We start from the raw sequence: 18186 nt of genomic DNA, 5'->3' as shown, positions 1-18186 counted from the left end.
TTTTTTTTTTTTAAATCCACTCTAAAAAAGAACATGGATGTCTTTCAGCTGAGTATGATTGTCAGCTAGTTAAGCATGCAGAGAACTAATCACTAAACATGATGAGATGATGATCTCATTAGGGCTAACCCATTAGGACTAATGATTGTGTCCAACAAATTACCTTTAATTAAATCATAGAAATGTTGTGTTGCTCATTGCCAGGATAGATCCTGCTAATCTGTTTATTTTTATGACGTAGAAGGCATTTGAAAAGCTCCTCAGATGTTTAGTTCATTTTGCACATAGGAAATGAAAGCTAAATACTGTTCATAAAAGAAAGGAATCTGATTATTTTTAAAAGGTTTATTGAATTTGTGGAAATTTGTTGACCGTTTGGTCTTCCTATGGTGAAAGAGACACAAAATCATCAAGTTTTTGGTCATTTGCAATAATTATACAAAACAGAAAAAGCTCAATCAGTATTGCTGTGGTCTTCGACAGTGTAAACTACAGACATTGTGGTAAACAAAACCTGGTTAAAGCTGGTTTACTCAGTGGCCTACGTTGTCTTTTCAGCTCTAATACAGCTCTATTAACATACCGCTCTAATGTGGCAATGCAAAAAAGGCACTTTAAAGCTGTTTTTCTTTTTTACTCTCAACAGAAACAACAAAAGAAACTTCATTCTCCTTCTTGTTCTACTTCAGCGTGGATCTTCAGCTCTCTAGTGCCTCTACTGGTCACAGGTACACATGCGGTTCATTCCAGATCATCCTGGTTTTGAGTGGACTCATTAATTATCTGCAATTATTGAAAGGTCAAAAGGTCATAATTTTCATTAAAAAACTTAATATCTTATATTAAAACTCTTTTCATGCCACTCACATGTCCATCTCTGGTCTCAATGGTCTTTATCAGCACCTTCTTTGACAGGTTGTCGATCACAGGTCTGGTTTCCTTCACGGTCTCTGCAAGCAGAATATAGTCCAAATATAATCATTTCATTGTAAAAGTGTGATTGTGCTTCGACATGGTCAGACTGAGAGAAGTAAGTACTTTTTTTCAGGCCAGTGGTTCTCAGCTGGTTTTATGTTAATGTGAACTGTATAGGCCCAAAAATATGCAAAGCTATTATCTTGGGCTGAATAGGAAAACTGACAGTTTTGATTTCTAAATTCATCTTGAATTTAAATGGCTTCGTACACAAACCATGTTTATTCCTACTGCATGTAAACATGTATTGGATTTGATTTTAACACAAGGTATAGCATATGGAAAGCATCTTCTTGTCCATTTTTAAAAGTTGATAATCCTATTTATCATAATTATGCACTATTTTATGGTTGTAATCCATTATTTACATTCAGCATTGTTTTTCCAATGTTCACATTCATAAGGATGATCTGAAGCATACTGTACCTCGCAGGGTTAATGATTTGAAATTGGGAAATGGTGTGGTGATCCTAGAAAGAAATGGAGAAATGATGTGTAAAAACCATTGTCAATTCAAAAACATATTTGTAATTTATTTTGAAGATAGCTAAGTCAAAGTTGCGCTCAGTATTTTTTCCTCATTAAAATGTTTTAGCGCTAAAGAAATAAATAGTACTTTTGAAATGTATATATTTGTAGTTTCAGTAGCCTAATAAAAGCTATTTTACATTGAGCAGGTCACTTTATGAGGCTGACATGATGAGGTCAAGTGACCAGTTGAATATTATTCGCTTTTCTTTCGCTTACAGAATAATAATAATAATAATAATAATAATAATAATAAAAATTGTCTAGTTAACAGGGTTAAAATGCTTTCATTAGTTCTATTTTTAGAAAGTTTTATTTAATGATGTTAACTGAAAGTAAAACTATTAAACCATTTTTTTTGACAATTGAAATAAACTAAAATATTTATGAAACTAAAATTAGAAATGTTGAAATAAAAACTAATGCTGAATCAGCGTTTTTGAACAAATCTCTCAATCATAAAGACTTGTTTCATTAATGGATGAATCAGCTTTTTTTGAACAGATATTTTAAATGAATGATTCAGACGAATACATTTTTTTTTTTTTTTACACAAGTCACTTGTCGCTACCTACTAGTGTAATGATGTAATTGATACAATCTTTATTTGAAGGATCAAGTTACTTTCAAAAGGTGATTTACTCTATTTTGTTTGCTACCGTAGACATCAGTGTTTATATCTGGACTATAAACGTTTATCCCAGTACTTTTGTGATCATTTGAATTATTGTAAGACAGAAATAATGATACTGTGTGGTTGAAAAGACTGATTGTGAAGCTGTTTTATATCTATACATGATAACTGCTCTCCTCTGGGTCAGCGGCAACGCCAACGCAGATTTGAGTGTTCGCTGTGATCGTACTTTTCAAAGGTTTATCAGACATAGCCGACTCGTTGTTATTTAGGAATAAGATCGCGTGGGTGTTTGAATTGAGATTGTGATCTTTTAATGATTATTCGTGCAGCTCTGATAAATAGTATAAAAGTAAATACTACTAGTTAAAAGCACATTTCTACAATTACATCAGTAACCAAAAACCAATTACTTTTATTTCATTATTCATTTATACTGTAAGTCCATGTTGAGTGCACCTTTAAACAGAGAATCCCAAAACAAAAATGCAAGAATTTACCTGCTTTCTTCCCCTTCCAGCAGCTTCCTGTAGGTGGCGATCTCAATATCCAGGGCCATTTTAACATTCAGCAGATCCTGATATTCACGTAGATGACGCGCCATCTCATCCTTCATGTTGTGGATATCGTCCTCTAGACGGCCGATGGTGTCCTGGTAACCGTGTGCCTCCATGGAAAAGTTTTCTTCCAACTCTCTCATCTGACGCTCCAGGGACTCATTCTGAAATTATGGATTCAATAATTTGTTATTTAAAGGGATAGTTCACCCAAAAATGAAAATTTGATGTTTACCTGCTTACCCCCAGCACATCCAAGATGTAGGGGACTTTGTTTCTTCAGTAGAACACAAATGATTTTTGACTCCGACCGTTGCTGTCTGTCAGTCAAATAATGCGAGTGAATGGGAACACAATCAATAAGTCGAGAAAACTTGCATAGACAAATCTAAATTAAACCCTGCGGCTCGTGACGACACATTGATGTCCTAAGACACGAAACGATCAGTTTGTGCGAGAAACCGAACAGTATTTATATAATTTTTTTACCTCTAATACGCCGCTATGTCCAACTGCGTTCAGCATTCGCTTAGTGAGGTCTGATCGCGCTCTGACAGCGGAAGTGATGTCTAGCACTCATACAGTCTTCACACAAACCGATCGTTTCGTGTCTTAGGACATCAATGTGTCGTCACGAGCCGCAGGGTTTAATTTGGATTTGTCTATGCAAGTTTTTTTCGACTCTTATTGATTGTGTTCCCATCCACTCGCATTATTTGACTGACAGACGGCAACGGTTGGAGTTAAAAGTCATCATTTGTGTTCTACTGAAGAAACAAAGTCACCTACATCTTGGATGCACTGGGGGTAAGCAGATAAACATCACATTTTCATTTTTGGGTGAACTATCCCTTTAAGCAGCCATAATATAAAGCACTTAATCAGGGTTATTATAGTTAACTAAAACCATAAAAAACATTTTTGTTACTAAAATAAAATATTAAAAAAATGATTTTATTTCAGCTTCTAGTTGCCAATGCAACATTTCTCATTTTCATTTAGTTTAACTTGATGTATATAAAAAATAAAAAACTGAAATAAAATAAACTATATACATGAAACATTCTATTAATATTACATTTGTTAATAAATTTGAGAGAACCTCTCCAGAACATTAGCTAAAGTTCTGAGAATGTTCCCTGTTAGCTTGGATATTATCTTATTGATACTAAAATAATGCTAATATAATTTCCTCCAGAACTCACAGTTCCTCTAAGAGCTTCCAAGTCACAGGTGAGAGACTGAAGCTGGCGGCGGTAGTCATTGGCCTCCTGCTTGGCCAGACGTATCACTTCGTTGTTGCGGGCAGCAGCTTCTGACAGGTCAGCAAACTACAAAGGAAGAGAAAGTACGAGATTAAGATAAAGATAAAGCTCCATCTGCCTCTCTGGCTTTTGTTTTTTGTTTACAACTGAATGACACTGATGATTGTGCTAGTTTCAGGTTTGAAGATCTAGGCTAATAGATCAATAGGTCCATTAGGATGATCAATACTGTGACACAAGAGCAGATGGTCTCGAAATCCACAAAAGCCTCTACGTCGACCATCTGCCATGTCTGAGTTGATACTTACTCCTTCCTGAAACATCTCACACTGTCTTACAAGATCAGCAGCACTTCCACTCACAATAATGCTAAATGTTCCTTTGTTTTATTGTTTCTTTGTTGCTTTTTAGTATCTCGGGAGATTTATTTGATCTGTATCAACTTTCCTTTGGAGAAATAAAAATAGACATACAGTAATAGAGCTATAAAATTAGCATAGAAGCTCGGAATGTACTGTAAATGTATTAATGTTACTGAACTGCACAGGCCATGCAACATGTTTGAATTGGATGCACAACTTTAAAAATGAAAAGACAAGATATAGGAAAGAGATGGAATATGGGGAATTTTTTTCCCCCTTTTTAAAAGTTGATAGGCCTATTTATTTATTATAATTATGCATTTTATTATGCATTATTATTGTTGTATGATGAATTAGCAGAGAGACTGACCTTGGATTTGTACCATTCCTCAGATTCCTGGATGTTCCTGGAAGCCAGAGTCTCGTACTGCTGCCGGACGTCTTTCAGGGCAGCAGTGAGGTCAGGTTTGGCCACTTCCATATCAATCTGCACATGCTGCTCCTGGATCTGCATCTGGAGTTCGGCAAGTTCCTTCGGAGATGTTGGAAAAATGACTTGAACAATCCAAATGCACAGTTTGTACTGATCAAAAGTTTGGGGTTGAGAAAAAAGTCCCTTACGCTCACTAAGGCTGCATTTAGTTGATCAAAAATACAGTAAAAACAGTAATTTTGTGAAATATTGCTTACAATTTAAAATAACTTTCATATTTTAAAATACAATTTGGCAAAGCTGAATTTTCAGCATCATTACTCCAGTCTTCAGTGTCGCATGATTCTTCAGAAATCATTCTAATATGATGATTTGATGCTTGAGAATCATTTCTTTTTATTATCAATATTGAAAACACTTGTGCTACTTAATATTTTTGTGGAAACCGTGATGCATTTTTTTCAGGATTCTTTGATGAATGGAAAGTTCAAAAGAACATTTGGTAACATTAAAAATTGTCTCCTTTTTATCAATTTAATGCATCACTGCTAAATAAAAGTACTAGTTTTCTTCAAAAAAAATCTTACTGATCCCAAACTTTTAGTGTAGATTTTTAGTTTTTGATTTGAATGTAAAAAGAGCAAATATGACTCTATCAGCCCTGAACTAATGTACGTCCTGATCCTGAAACAATGTTTCAGCTTTATTCTCTTGGAATTACGCCCGTTTCCACAACCCATTTAATCACTATGGCAGCGGCTCACACATGCCAGACAATACCCTGATATTAACAAGCCCAACAAAAGTGTCAGTCAGCCAGAAAACCATGACTGAGAGCAGAATAGTTTAATCCCCAGAGGAAATGTAATTCATTTTATTGTTCAGAGATTGCTCTTTATAGCTCAAGAGATTCTGAGTTGTTTCTTTAAAGTGTCAGCTTTGTCTCAGGTGTTTCTCCTGAAATTCATTAGAAGAAGAGATTATAGATCTATAAACAGAACGTGGATAGTATTGCTCAGATCATTTGGTCTCCGAAGAGAAATGTTTGAATTCAAAATCTCATATTTGATTGCATGTCTATGCAAATCTGAGATCTATTCTGAAACTCTCGAGGAGATGCACATGAGATTATTGGGGTGTTTTTCTCAGGAGCAAAATCTGTGAAATTTGCATTTAATGTCATTGTCAAACAAGCGAGATATTAAAGAGATCTCATTTTTGGTGTTTCTGTCTCCAGGTGGTTCAGTACCTCATCATGAAGCTTCTTCAAGAAAGCAATCTCTTCTTGCAGGGACTCCACCTTTCTCTCCAGGTCCAGACGGGCCAGGGAGGCGTTGTCAACATCCTGTGGGTGTAACACGTGTAAAATATTCAATTATCAACTCTCACTGTGTGCACCTAGGAGACATCTCTCCTAAAAATATAGGAGATTTAAATGAAATTTACAGTAAAAAAAAACATATTTCATTAACTGATGTTAATTTACCAACCTAATATCTATTTTGTACCTTTACATTGGCAACCACCAAAAACAGGTGTTGATGAGAAAGTCACATGATGAATCAGAACTCATCACAAGCAGCTTTTCCGCATGCTGAGAAAGTAAATACTAATATATAGAAGGTGCACACAGTGTCATTCCCAAAAACACTACACTTATATAACACACATGACATTAAAAAAATGCAATAACCATTGATTTATCAACATTAGATCTGACATAACACCTTAATGTACATACCTGATTAGAAAAAACTAAGAAGAAACATTGAAAATACATCAAATGTGTCACATAGTGAATTTTTTTTGCTGTAAATTATACAGTAATGTTATTTTTCACTTCCAAAAACTAATTTTAACAGTGTTTTACTGTAAAAAAAAATATATGTACAGTTAGATTTATTACAGTTATTCACTGTGTAGTATGGAAACTTTCTGTTAACCAATTAAGTTTTTTTACCGTGGCATTTTACAGTCTTTTACCGTTAAAATTGATCATTTTTTACAGTGAATTCCACACAGTTCATTTTATCATTCTTTTGTTTCTCTGCACTAAAATAATCACATTATACACTACCGTTCAAAAGTTTGGGGTCGGTAAGATTTAAAAAAAAAAAAAAAATGTTTTCTTAAAGAGTCTCTTATTCTCACCATATAAGTTGGCCTTTACTCCAGTATTCAGTGTCACATGATCATTCAGAAATCATTCTAATATGCTGATTGGCTGCTCAAATAACATTTCTTAATATTATCAATGTTGAAAACAGTTGTGCTGCTTAATATTTTCGAGGAAACCATGATACATTTTTTTTTTTTTTTTCAGAATTCTATGAAGAATAGAAAGAAAAAAATTGAATTAGAAGTAAAATAAAAAAACCTTCTAAATGATTCCTGTCTTAATTAAATAACAATAGCTTGCCTGCTGCTATTTGTATGTAGAGCTGCAGCTGGTAGTGGCAGACACCCCTTCAAAGCACACACACACACACACACACACACCCTCTGCGACCATAAGTCACCAATGTCCCCTGGTTAACATTGGCCCCTCCCACTCGTACAACAGTTTGCTTTGTCATGAACGCCCAAGCCTGCTCTCAGACAAAGCTCTCTTTTCAGTTGTGTGTCTAAATCTGATGCCAGACAAGAGGGCAGCTTGACCAGGCCTGCACTGACCCTTTTATTGTGAGGAGGCTGGTCACAATCAGTAGTGTCTTTCAAACACTGACTGGAACACTGACTGATCACACTGTTATTGATGCTTTGGTAGCGCTCAAACATCAGGTCCAAAAATATGTCTAAAATGTTTGTTTTTGTTTTCTCTGAACACATGCAGATGTATACCTGTCTGAAGCTCCGAAGGTTGTTCTCAGCATCCTCCCTCTGAATCATCTCTTCTTGAAGTCTGAAAATGATATGAATATTATTAAGCAGAGCCACACCCTCATCCAAACCCACTCTAATACACTCTGCACTGGAGCATCTCATATATAAAATATGATCACCATGTAAAGCCTTTGATATCAAACTAAATTAAATCAATGTTTTCATGTTAGCTGTATCTAAAAATGAACCTGAATTGAAGAGCTTCATTCTAAAAAGAAAAACCTACACATAAAAACATATTTAAATGCTTTTACTGAAGCCATAAATATGATTTAATGTGACTGAATCAACTTTTTGTCATTTAAAAGTCAGGTTAGTTAGGTAGTTCCTTAGCAAATCATATTTAAAAAAGGATTATAAAACCTCTGTGCCTTTGTTATTTTCTTATTATCCCATGGTTTATACAGTTCATATCATATTTCATATCCTGGTGATATGAAACTTTAGACAACATTTTGGATTTATTTGACCTGGTAAAAAGAAAACTCCACCTATAAGGAAGAGCTTTGTCCTGAGCAAATTAAACATCATATTATACTGCCAAAAAAATAATGATAAATGGTGTAACATATAGTTACGTGGGTGGAAATATGTTATTAAACATGACTGAATCAACATGACTATTTATGTTACACTGCAAAAAAAACAAAAAAAACAAAAACATTTTAAGCATCAGCAGGTAAAAATCCTTCAAATTTACAGCTTCACATTTTCACTTTTTACATTAAGCAAATATTTAAAGTCAAAGACAAAATAATATTTTAAGGCTATACAGTCCAACCAAAATGTATTCAGACACCTTGAACATTTCATTCATTAATACAGTTTATTCACTATAGTTTTAAAAAATGGTAATAAAATATGACAAGATCTCAGAGTTAAACTGTGTCAGAAAACATTAATCTTAATTATGTCAGATAACACTTAAGCAAAACATGGTCAGGTCAAAGTGTCGAAATTATTTTTGGTTCCAAATTTCTATCAGTTTTACTGATAGTCCACTGTATGAAGAATTTTTGGGTATAATATGTCACAGTTTACTTTATTTTGCTATAGTGTCCTGCACCCACTAGTAAAAATATTTCAAAAATGTGAATAATTTTTGGTTTGACTGTATATTTTTTAGGATTTTAAACAACACTGGACCATCTAAAGCTCCAAAATGCATAAAATAGCTATGTTTTGTATAAATGCACCATTAAAAATGTGAATATATATATTTTTTTAAATTATTTTTTAAATATTATATATGTAAGTAGTCCTATGCACGTGCACCTGCCAGATAATTAATGTTTTAAAGTTTTATCAGTTTTTGTCTGTTTGCACAGTCTGTTGGACATACTTCTCTTTGAGGCGCTCGATGTCCTCTCCCAGATTGTCCCGGTCCACCTCCACTCTGGCCTTCTCGTTGGTGAGCTGATCCACTATTCGCCGCAGTTCTCTCATCTCATCCTCGTACAGATCACCGACCCGGGACGTGCCTTTGCCCTTCATCTGGTCCAGCTCCGCGACCAAGATCTTATTCTGCTGCTCCAGAAATCTCACTTTCTCTATGTAACTGGCGAACCTGTCGTTGAGATGCTGCATCTCCGCTTTCTCATTGGTTCGGTTGGCTTTAAACTCGATGTTGATGGCGTCGGCGAGCCCAAAATCCAGTGCATCGGTGGAGAGTCTGGGCAGGGGCGCGCTGCTGCGCACCCTCACGCCCCTGCTCATGTAGATGGATGGAGGCGCGCTGCTGTAGGACCCGCGCGTGGCTGTACGCACCGGGCTGCTGTACTGCCGACTCGAGTAAGTGGACCGAGTCATCGCTGGTCGCTCCGCACCGAACATCCTTTTATAAGAAGATGTGCTTGATCGGCTGCTCATTGTAATCCTTTAGTTCTGGGTTATTGTTGAAGTCAGCGTCTACTTTCACTAACTACCGCACCCTGTCCAGACCACCCGAGACCACTGCAGAGGTTCTGCTTGCATTTATAGTCCACTCCCTATGCTAATGACATAACGGTGAAGGGAGGTTTAGTGACGCAGAAGCCCCGTCGGATCGGGGCGGAGGAGCAGAATGTGCCCCTCTAATAATGAAAGAGTCTGACCATGGCAGATGCAGGAAAATTATATAGTTTGTAAAAAGAGATACTGTACAATATACAGTGTATATGTTTGTGTGTGTTCTGTAGCCTATTTATGTGTGTGTGTATGATTTGTATTTATTTTGCCTACTTTACAATAAACAGGTAAAACAACAGGATATGTCCATCCATAACAATTAAAAGTTTGACTAGGGAAAATGCGAAATGTATTATCCCTTATCATTTGATATTCTCATTAAAGCTGCAGTCTGTAACTTTTGGCGCTCTATCGGTTGATAAACAGAACACTGTGCGTATTGCGGAAGAACATTGTAGCCGGATCTACTTCTCTCTGTTTATGTCTATGACGAGTCACGCAGGTACTGTGCTACTCCGCAGCTGTACGACCCGAACCAGTCTAAAATAGTCCGAATATAAGCACTTATTATAGGTGTACCGTATTGATTCAGGATAAGACAAAAATGCGGTTTGAAAAATGGATTCATGATGTACTCACTCATTATATAATTTTTGCAAATTTTAAAAACCAAAAAAGTTACGGACAGCAGCTTTAATTTATACCCACGAATTCTATCGGTAAAAGGCAACAAATGCAGGTTACCACTTTTTATAATTCATATATTAATATTAAAAAAGAATGTAATTTTAAAAACCAAAAAAGTTACGGACAGCAGCTTTAATTTATACCCACGAATTCTATCGGTAAAAGGCAACAAATGCAGGTTACCACTTTTTATAATTCATATATTAATATTAAAAAAGAATGTAAACATAAAGAAATATAATATTATTTCAAATAATACTACGAAAATAAATATATAAATACAAAATATGGTAACACTTTATTTTACGGTGTCATTGTTACATACGTTACATGTATTTGCTGTAGTAATAACTAGACATTATGCATAATTACGTGCAATTAAAACCTTAACCAAACCCTCATCCTAACCCTATAGTAAGTACATGTAGTTAATTGTCATTAGGCTACTTAGTACTTAAATGTATAATTACACTGTAATACTGACACCTTAAAATAAAGTGTCACCCAAAATATATATTCAAATTATATATATTATTAAAAACATAATGATATATTATATATATCATATTGTAATTAGTAGAAAATTATTTAAAAAAAAAAAAAAAAAAACCTGTGACATCAAATAAAAATATGGGTAGTTTATCTTTTTTTAAGAAAACGTCATACTACTGTAACAATTTTAAACGCAAATTGAATTTAAATGTAAAATTATTATTATTATTAAGAAAAAGAATAAAACGAAATAAAGCGGAACGCTTCGTCTATGGTTTTGTTTCTAGAGGGTCATGTATTTGGGGTTGCACACATGTGGCATGTTTGAGACGCTGTCAAAATATTATAAACATCATCCAGCAGTGAAGAATGGAGAACATGGACCGACTCCGTGTTCTAGAATTATACAGCGGAATAGGAGGAATGCATTATGCTTTAAAGGGTTCGTCATTTTGTTTAAATCTGTAGCTATTATTGACTTCCATGACTGACACCGGATCAGTCGCAAAGGCTCTGCCTCTATCAACTTATTGACACGCTGGTGAATTTTGAGTGTCTGTTTTATGATCCCCACAGGTGTCACTGTTCCCTTACTGTACTGCACATTTGCAAAATGTTTTCATTTAAAAAATAAAATATTCACAGACTGAATCAGACAAAATGTGTTCATTTGTTTCTTTAATTTGTTTCTCTCAGAGAGCTCAGTTCCAGCTGAAGTCGTGGCTGCTGTGGATGTCAACACAACAGCCAATGAAATCTACAAACACAACTTCCCCACTACCCCACTCTTGCCAAAAACTATTGAGGTCAGTCTGTGCCCACTTGAATCTTATTTGGTTAAGCAAATGATTAGACATATTTTGTTTGGACACATTCACATAAACACTAAGTGGCTTCCATAAGAGATTTTGAATGTCTTTCCTTAAAGCAATCTCCTCTTTATGTCAGTTAATACAGAAAAACAAATTGCATAACTTTGAAAAAGTATGATAACATGATTATTACTACTGACTTTTGCATTTATGTCACTGTAATCACCTCTCTGCCTGTCTTATTTAACCGATTTATTGCATTCCTAACAACACATCTCTTTTGTAACATCCTTAAAATGAAATTTCTTTGTAACGTCCTTCCAGCACATAGTCCCATGACTGGGGTTTTAAAAGCAATAGGAGGTAAAAGTGTAACTGAGTGGTTTTTGTGGTGGTTAAAGGTTCTGTGCTCTGTCAGCATGTAATGATGTACCTGTCACTGACCTCAATTCAGAAGAATATACAATGGATGAAGATTTGAAAATGAATATGGATTAGCTATTTAAATGGTGTTATTGTGGGGTAAATTAGTATGTTTCATTTTTTTCAAAAAACTGGATGCAGTAAGAATGTTTTAAGTTCAATACTTATGTAAGCATAAATAACTTTCTTAAATCTTTGTTTAATGCTAGCTCTTTTGGTTTTGTTTATAAGGGAATGACGTTACAGGATTTTGACAAGCTGAACTTTGACATGATTTTGATGAGCCCACCGTGTCAACCATTCACCAGGTGATCAGAGCTTTTCTCTTGTTCATTGAAGAAATAGTTAAAGGGTTAGTTCACCCAAAAATGAAAATAATATAATTTATTACTCACCCTCTTGCCGTTCCACACCCGTAAGACCTTCGTTCATCTTCGGAACACAAATTAAGATATTTTTGTTGAAATCCAATGGCTCAGTGAGGCCTGCATAGCCAGCAATGACATTTCCCTCTCTCAAGATCCATTAATGTACTAAAAACGTATTTAAATCAGTTCATGTGAGTACAGTCGTTCAATATTAATATTATAAAGTGACAAGAATATTTTTGGTGCGCCAAAAAAACCCAAATAACGACTTATATAGTGATGGCCGATTTCAAAACACTGCTTCAGGAAGCATCGGAGCATTATGAATCTGTGTCGAATCAGCTGTTCGGAGCACCAAAATCACGTGATTTCAGCAGTTTGGCGGTTTGACACGCAATCCGAATCATGATTCGACACAAAAGATTCATAAAGCTTCGAAGCTTGAGTACTTGAGTAAAATCTTGAGTACTTTGTTGGTTGATCTTTTCCATGCAGTTACAGTAAATGGAGACTGGATCATAAATGTGCACTTTATTCCAAGTTTCTGAAGCCATACGATAGCTTTTTGTGAGAAACAGACTGTAATTGAAGTCCTCTTATGATTCTTTATGTTGCTTTTGCATACTTTTTAGGGATTGTATGCCTCAGTTCCTCTATATTGTGATTGCATGGAAAAGAGCGACTGGTACAAATCTTTAAAATTGGTCCATTTGTGTTCCACAATAGAAAGAAATCCATTCAGGTTTGGAACAACATGAGGGTGATGATGATCTGAACTTTTACTTTAAATATCGCATTTACATATCCACCTTTTTCCTAATGAGCCTACTGCGTTTTACATTATGGGAGGCACTTCTGGTTTGCTTGGGGAAGTTCCACTCAAAAAGACTAAAACAAATCATTTCAAATTATAAGGTTGTGCTACAAATAATCCTTGTCCGTCATTTTGACTGAATGAGGAGTAAATTGTCCTTCATGTTCTTTTTTCAGACATTATATATATATATATATATATATATATATAAATTCATGCATTAAAGCATCATCATGGGGAATAGGAAAAAGGTGGATACTCTTCAAAAATTTAGGGTCAGTAAGGCTTTTTTTTTTTGTAAGAAAGAAATAATACTTTTATTCATCTTGGATGGATTAAATTGATCCAAAACCACATTATAGACATTTATAATGTTACAAAAGATTTCTGTTTCAAATAAATGCTGTTCTATCACAGTAAATATTAAGCAGCTGACTGTTTTCAACATTGATAAAAAATAATAAATGATTCTTCAGCAGCAAATCAGCATATTAGAATGATTTGTGAAGGATCATGTGACACCGAAGAATGGAGTAATGATGCTGAAAATTCAGCTTTGCATCACAGGAATAAATTACATTTTAAGTAATTTTAAATTACAATAATATTTCACAATATGAATGTTTTTACTGAATTTTTGAGAGGCGTCTTTCTGCATAAGAGACTTAAATATTAAAAAGTCTTACTAATCCTAAACCTTTGAACTAAAGCGTATTACTGTTCTCTCTACGTGTCTGTAATGTGGAAAAAGGCTATTAAATTGGTTGACTAAAGCAAATGTGTGTTTCTCAATAGGATTGGTTTGCAGGGTGATATTGCTGACCCCAGAACAAAGAGCTTCCTTTATATCCTGGAGCTTCTGCCAAGGTCCGATCAATCTGTGATCTTTTTAAGTCACTGAAACATTATTGCTCTGTTATTGATTTCCAAAATTTGAGTTTTCTCTCTCTCTCAGTACTACTTTGTATGAACAAAGCCAAATTTCCTGGCAACGTTCATTATACAGTATTTATGCACATCTGACATGATTAATTCATGCTTAATAAAAGAATGAAGAATTGCTTCCTCTCTCTCCCTCTCCATTTGCCCTTTCTCAAGTCTATTGTGTTATTCCCGATCTCAGCCAAGGTGTTTTTTTTCCCAGGCTGTGTTTGTGAAAGAATGCACCTCTCTTTCTCCCTGCAGGCTCAGCGAGCGGCCGCGCTTCATTCTGCTGGAGAATGTGAAGGGCTTTGAGACTTCTGCTGCAAGGTAACCAGGGCGGCACAGGAGCTTTGAGATCACCATGGTTACGTGGCTATGAGCCAATGGGGTCATGGGTTTTCCGTCTGTGTTACTGTCACCATGGATTGTGTTAATAAGAATCTTATACAGTAGTTGTCTCTGCACATTAAACTGAAATGGATGAAAGTATTTAATATTGAAAAAGTACCTTAAAATTTGACCTCTTATCATTGTTTTAAAGTGTGTAAATATATTTTAGTTGTTCTGGTCTTTTAATTGACAGGGATGCTTTGCTTAAGACACTGAGAGAGTGTGACTACAGCTTTCAGGAGTTTCTGATCTCACCAACATCTGTAAGTATGTCTCTTCCTTTGACAACCTTGAACAAGAGTCTCTTCAGAAAGTTTGTCTTGTTTCTGTGATGGTTTTTATTTCCACAGCTTGGGATACCAAACTCTAGGCTCAGATACTTCCTCATTGCAAAGAGACCGCCAGGATCCTTCTCATTCCCAACATCAGCAGAGGTACTTTTCTAACTAAGATACCACAATGCAGTTTCTATTGAAAACTAAAGCTTTCTATCTGGCAGATTATAGAGGGCTTCCCCACGTCTGAACCCCCAGACAGTCTCGCTGTTCCACACAATCATCCTACACCACCTGAATCTGAGAGAGAAAAGACTGGGACCATCATTTTTAAGCTGGAGACCGAACAAGAGTTGGAAAAGAAGAGGAATCAGGACAAACAGGAGGCCGTCCAGAGGCTGCAGGACTTTCTGCAGAAGGAAGAGGAGGACATGGATCAGTATCTGCTGCCCCCCAAAACCCTGCTCCGATACGCTCTACTGATGGATGTAGTTCAGCCCAGCAGCAGGAGATCAGTTTGCTTTACTAAAGGGTGTGTGTAATATTATTATATTTTATTACATATACTTCAGGTGTATGTATGTATGTATATGTATATGTATACTGTGACATATTATACCCAAAAATTCTTCATATGGTGGACTACCAGTAAAATTGATAAAAATTTGGAACCAAAAATTATTCAGACACTTTGACCTGACCATGTTTTGCTTAAGTGTTATCTGACATAATTAAGATTAATTTTTTTCTGACACAGTTTAACTCTGAGATCTTGTCATATTTTATTACCATTATTTTAAACTATATTGAATAAACTGTAATAATTAATGAAATGTTCAAGGTGTCTGAATAAAATTGGTTTGACTCAGATATATATTATTAATTGTTTATGTAAAAAAAAAAAAAAAAAAAAAAAAAAAAAAAATATATATATATATATATATATATATATATATATATATATATATATATATATATATATATAATAAAATACAAATTAAATGTAACTAATATTAATATATTAACCCTTTTTATGAGAAAAAATAGTATATGTTAAACAGGTATATGCACACATATATAATTATGATATTATTATGAAAAAAAAAATGGAATTTCCTTATTATTATTATTATTATTTTTTTTATATTAAAAGTATCATAATAATATCATAATTATATATGTGTACATATACCTGTTTAATTTTTATTTTATTATATTTTATATATATATAATTTAGATACTGATATTTGTATTTCCTCATATAATTGATTTTTTTTAAATATTATATTTCATAAAATTATAATATTTTATAATGTATTTTTTTTTTATTTTTTCCTCATTCAATTTTTTTTTATATATATAAATGTTACATATATATTTATATATATTTTTTTGTTTTTCCTCATTATAATTGCATTTTTAATATTAAAAATATCATTATTGTTGATTCTGTCTGTGTAGTTATGGTCACTATGTGGAGGGCACCGGCTCCGTCCTGCAGTCTTGTGTGGATGTGGAGCTAGAGAGTGTGTTTAAGAGCTTTGAGCTGCTTTCTGAAGAGGACAAACTGAAGCAGCTTCTCCAGTTAAAGCTGAGATACTTCACACCCAGAGAGATCGCCAACCTCATGGGCTTTCCTGCAGATTTCAGTAAGACGTTCATCAGACACTAAACAGTGGCATCGTATATTCACCCTCACAGCACAGAATAAAAACATACAAATGAACAGAAATCTCAAGCTTAATATGTGCATAGACATTGTTTTATGCTATTATATTACAGAACATAAGCTTTAAAGTCCAGTATGTGTCCTTTCACTGGAGTGTGAAAAGGTTAATGAATAACTTACCATTATTCACTCTTGGCTTCCATTTATATAATAAACCTTTTTTTTTTTTTTTTTTGGCAAGAATGCTAGGCTTTTTACCATGCAAAAGCCATAAATTCACTCAATATTTCTTAAATAACTTTTCAGACAAGGAGAAAGAGAAGATTAGAGAGATTTCTGCCCCTCTATAGCAGACCCACTAATTCATACTGTCAATGAATAGTCATAAGAAACAAACAGCAATGTGAAAATGTAATAATACTGAAGTTTCTAAAATGTTCAAAATATATTTTGTGTTTCAGCATTTCCAAAGCAAATTTCCGTTAAGCAGCAGTACCGTGTGCTGGGGAACAGCCTGAACGTCCATGTGGTTTCACATCTTATACATCTCATGATCTCATAATTTACATGACATTATATATAATCATTATTTTTTCTGTAAAGTTGTATATTGTTGAATAAAATGTTATTTATACAGTACATTTGCATTGTTATTACTGTCACAAGATGTATGAAATGGCACTTTTTCTCTCATTTGATCACACAATACTCAATGTAGATTAAAATGTGTTTTAAATAACCAGTTGTATCATTTTAATGGTTATATCAGTTTTAATGCTGCCGGTCATTTACTGTGAAGCTGTTCATATTCAGAGAAGAATTAGCCATAAGCAGCAGGTTCACGGCTTTAACTTTGGTTACTGATCTTCAAAACACATGTGACAGCCCCTGACACTCGCCCAATAAAATCAAATCACTTGCATGCAGCTGAGTTAAATGCCCTCTAGACACTTACATGTTCTTTATGAGTGATTTTTGGAAATGCAGTGGTGTTAGGACTCTTCAGGGCCAAAGTGCATCTCTGGCTGGTTGGGCTTTAGGCAGATCTTGGTGTGAAGGTTCAGTACAGTGTCTGATGAGCGTCCTGGGACGAACTCTCTCAGCATGGCTCGGACACTGAGCTTCTCCTGGCCCTTCATCTTTCTCCTCTTTCTCTCTGGACTGCAGTGTGACCATGGTGGTCAACCCCACAACAGACAAAAACGGGACATCAGCAATGACCAGTAAGTTTTTTTTTTTTTTTTTTTTTTTAATTAATTCATTCGTTTTTGCTTGAAAGATGCTGGAAAATCATTTCTTAGTTTCAAAGGCTGTCATGGGGTTTGTTTGAGGATCAGTTCGAAGATTTCAACACAAAACGGATGATATTGATTTATTTTTAAAAACAAAGGGTTTTTATTCTACGGTGAGTTAGAAATTAAATGAGGACGTGCCTTCCAAAGTTACCTGGTAATTGATTTGCAGGCCTCGAATGATATCAGAGAACGGTCACCTCACATTCTCTGCTGGCTACAACAAAGACATTCGCTTCACGACCTCAGGGACGGGAAGTTTGAAGGTGGGTGCTGAGGACCTCGTCCAGCAGATAAATCAGGTGAGTTCATGAGCTTGACTGAAACATCACATTTTGTCTGTTAGAGGGAAATTATGGCTTACATTAGAAGAGCTAAAAATTGTAAGGCAAGGTACAAGTGAAAGTTTCTGTTGGTCAAGCATGTTGTGATGCTATAATGATGTGAAATTAGGTT

At 34.8% G+C, this 18186-nt stretch overlaps 3 protein-coding genes across 3 annotated transcripts in view; 2 read left to right on the top strand and 1 right to left on the bottom strand.

Moving 5' to 3' along the window:
* Positions 1–330: 330 nt before the first annotated feature.
* On the bottom strand, positions 331–9707 carry vim (vimentin). Its single transcript, XM_048174948.1, has 9 exons — positions 8980–9707; positions 7596–7656; positions 6004–6099; positions 4692–4853; positions 3900–4025; positions 2638–2858; positions 1402–1445; positions 868–950; positions 331–783 (listed from the first exon to the last, which is right to left on the bottom strand). Exons 1-9 carry the CDS (start codon positions 9504–9506, stop codon positions 742–744), a joined length of 1362 nt encoding a protein of 453 aa, XP_048030905.1. The 5' UTR covers positions 9507–9707; the 3' UTR covers positions 331–741.
* Positions 9708–11037: 1330 nt separating this feature from the next.
* Positions 11038–17077, top strand: trdmt1 (tRNA aspartic acid methyltransferase 1). Its single transcript, XM_048174767.1, has 10 exons — positions 11038–11205; positions 11460–11569; positions 12230–12306; positions 13976–14047; positions 14366–14431; positions 14688–14757; positions 14845–14928; positions 14994–15301; positions 16231–16418; positions 16900–17077. The coding sequence occupies exons 1-10, from the start codon at positions 11133–11135 to the stop codon at positions 16998–17000; spliced, it is 1149 nt and encodes a 382-aa protein (XP_048030724.1). The 5' UTR covers positions 11038–11132; the 3' UTR covers positions 17001–17077.
* Positions 17078–17215: 138 nt separating this feature from the next.
* Positions 17216–18186, top strand: part of cubn (cubilin (intrinsic factor-cobalamin receptor)) — a 43780-nt gene continuing 42809 nt past the window's right edge. The window contains exons 1-2 of the mRNA XM_048174766.1: positions 17216–17661; positions 17903–18032. Of these exons, the coding sequence (XP_048030723.1) occupies positions 17543–17661; positions 17903–18032 (249 nt within the window). The 5' untranslated portion in view covers positions 17216–17542. The remainder of the gene's footprint in view (positions 17662–17902; positions 18033–18186) is intronic.

Source organism: Megalobrama amblycephala, linkage group LG22 (assembly GCF_018812025.1).
Source record: "Megalobrama amblycephala isolate DHTTF-2021 linkage group LG22, ASM1881202v1, whole genome shotgun sequence".
Classification (NCBI taxonomy): Eukaryota; Metazoa; Chordata; class Actinopteri; order Cypriniformes; family Xenocyprididae; genus Megalobrama; species Megalobrama amblycephala.
Note: the sequence above shows the minus strand (reverse complement) of the source record. Positions and strands in the feature narration are given on the sequence as shown.

Bases quoted from the DNA above. Each gene is read 5' to 3' on its own strand.
- vim (XM_048174948.1), bottom strand. From the start codon at position 9,506: ATGAGCAGCCGATCAAGCACATCTTCTTATAAAAGGATGTTCGGTGCG. The intron at 7,657-8,979 runs GTATGTCCAACA...TATCATTTTCAG, and splicing joins ATCGAGCGCCTCAAAGAGAA to ACTTCAAGAAGAGATGATTC. The intron at 1,446-2,637 runs GTAAATTCTTGC...ATTTCTTTCTAG, and splicing joins CTGGAAGGGGAAGAAAGCAG to GATCACCACACCATTTCCCA.
- trdmt1 (XM_048174767.1), top strand. From the start codon at position 11,133: ATGGAGAACATGGACCGACTCCGTGTTCTAGAATTATACAGCGGAATA. The intron at 11,570-12,229 runs GTCAGTCTGTGC...TTTGTTTATAAG, and splicing joins TCTTGCCAAAAACTATTGAG to GGAATGACGTTACAGGATTT. The intron at 14,048-14,365 runs GTCCGATCAATC...TTCTCCCTGCAG, and splicing joins ATCCTGGAGCTTCTGCCAAG to GCTCAGCGAGCGGCCGCGCT.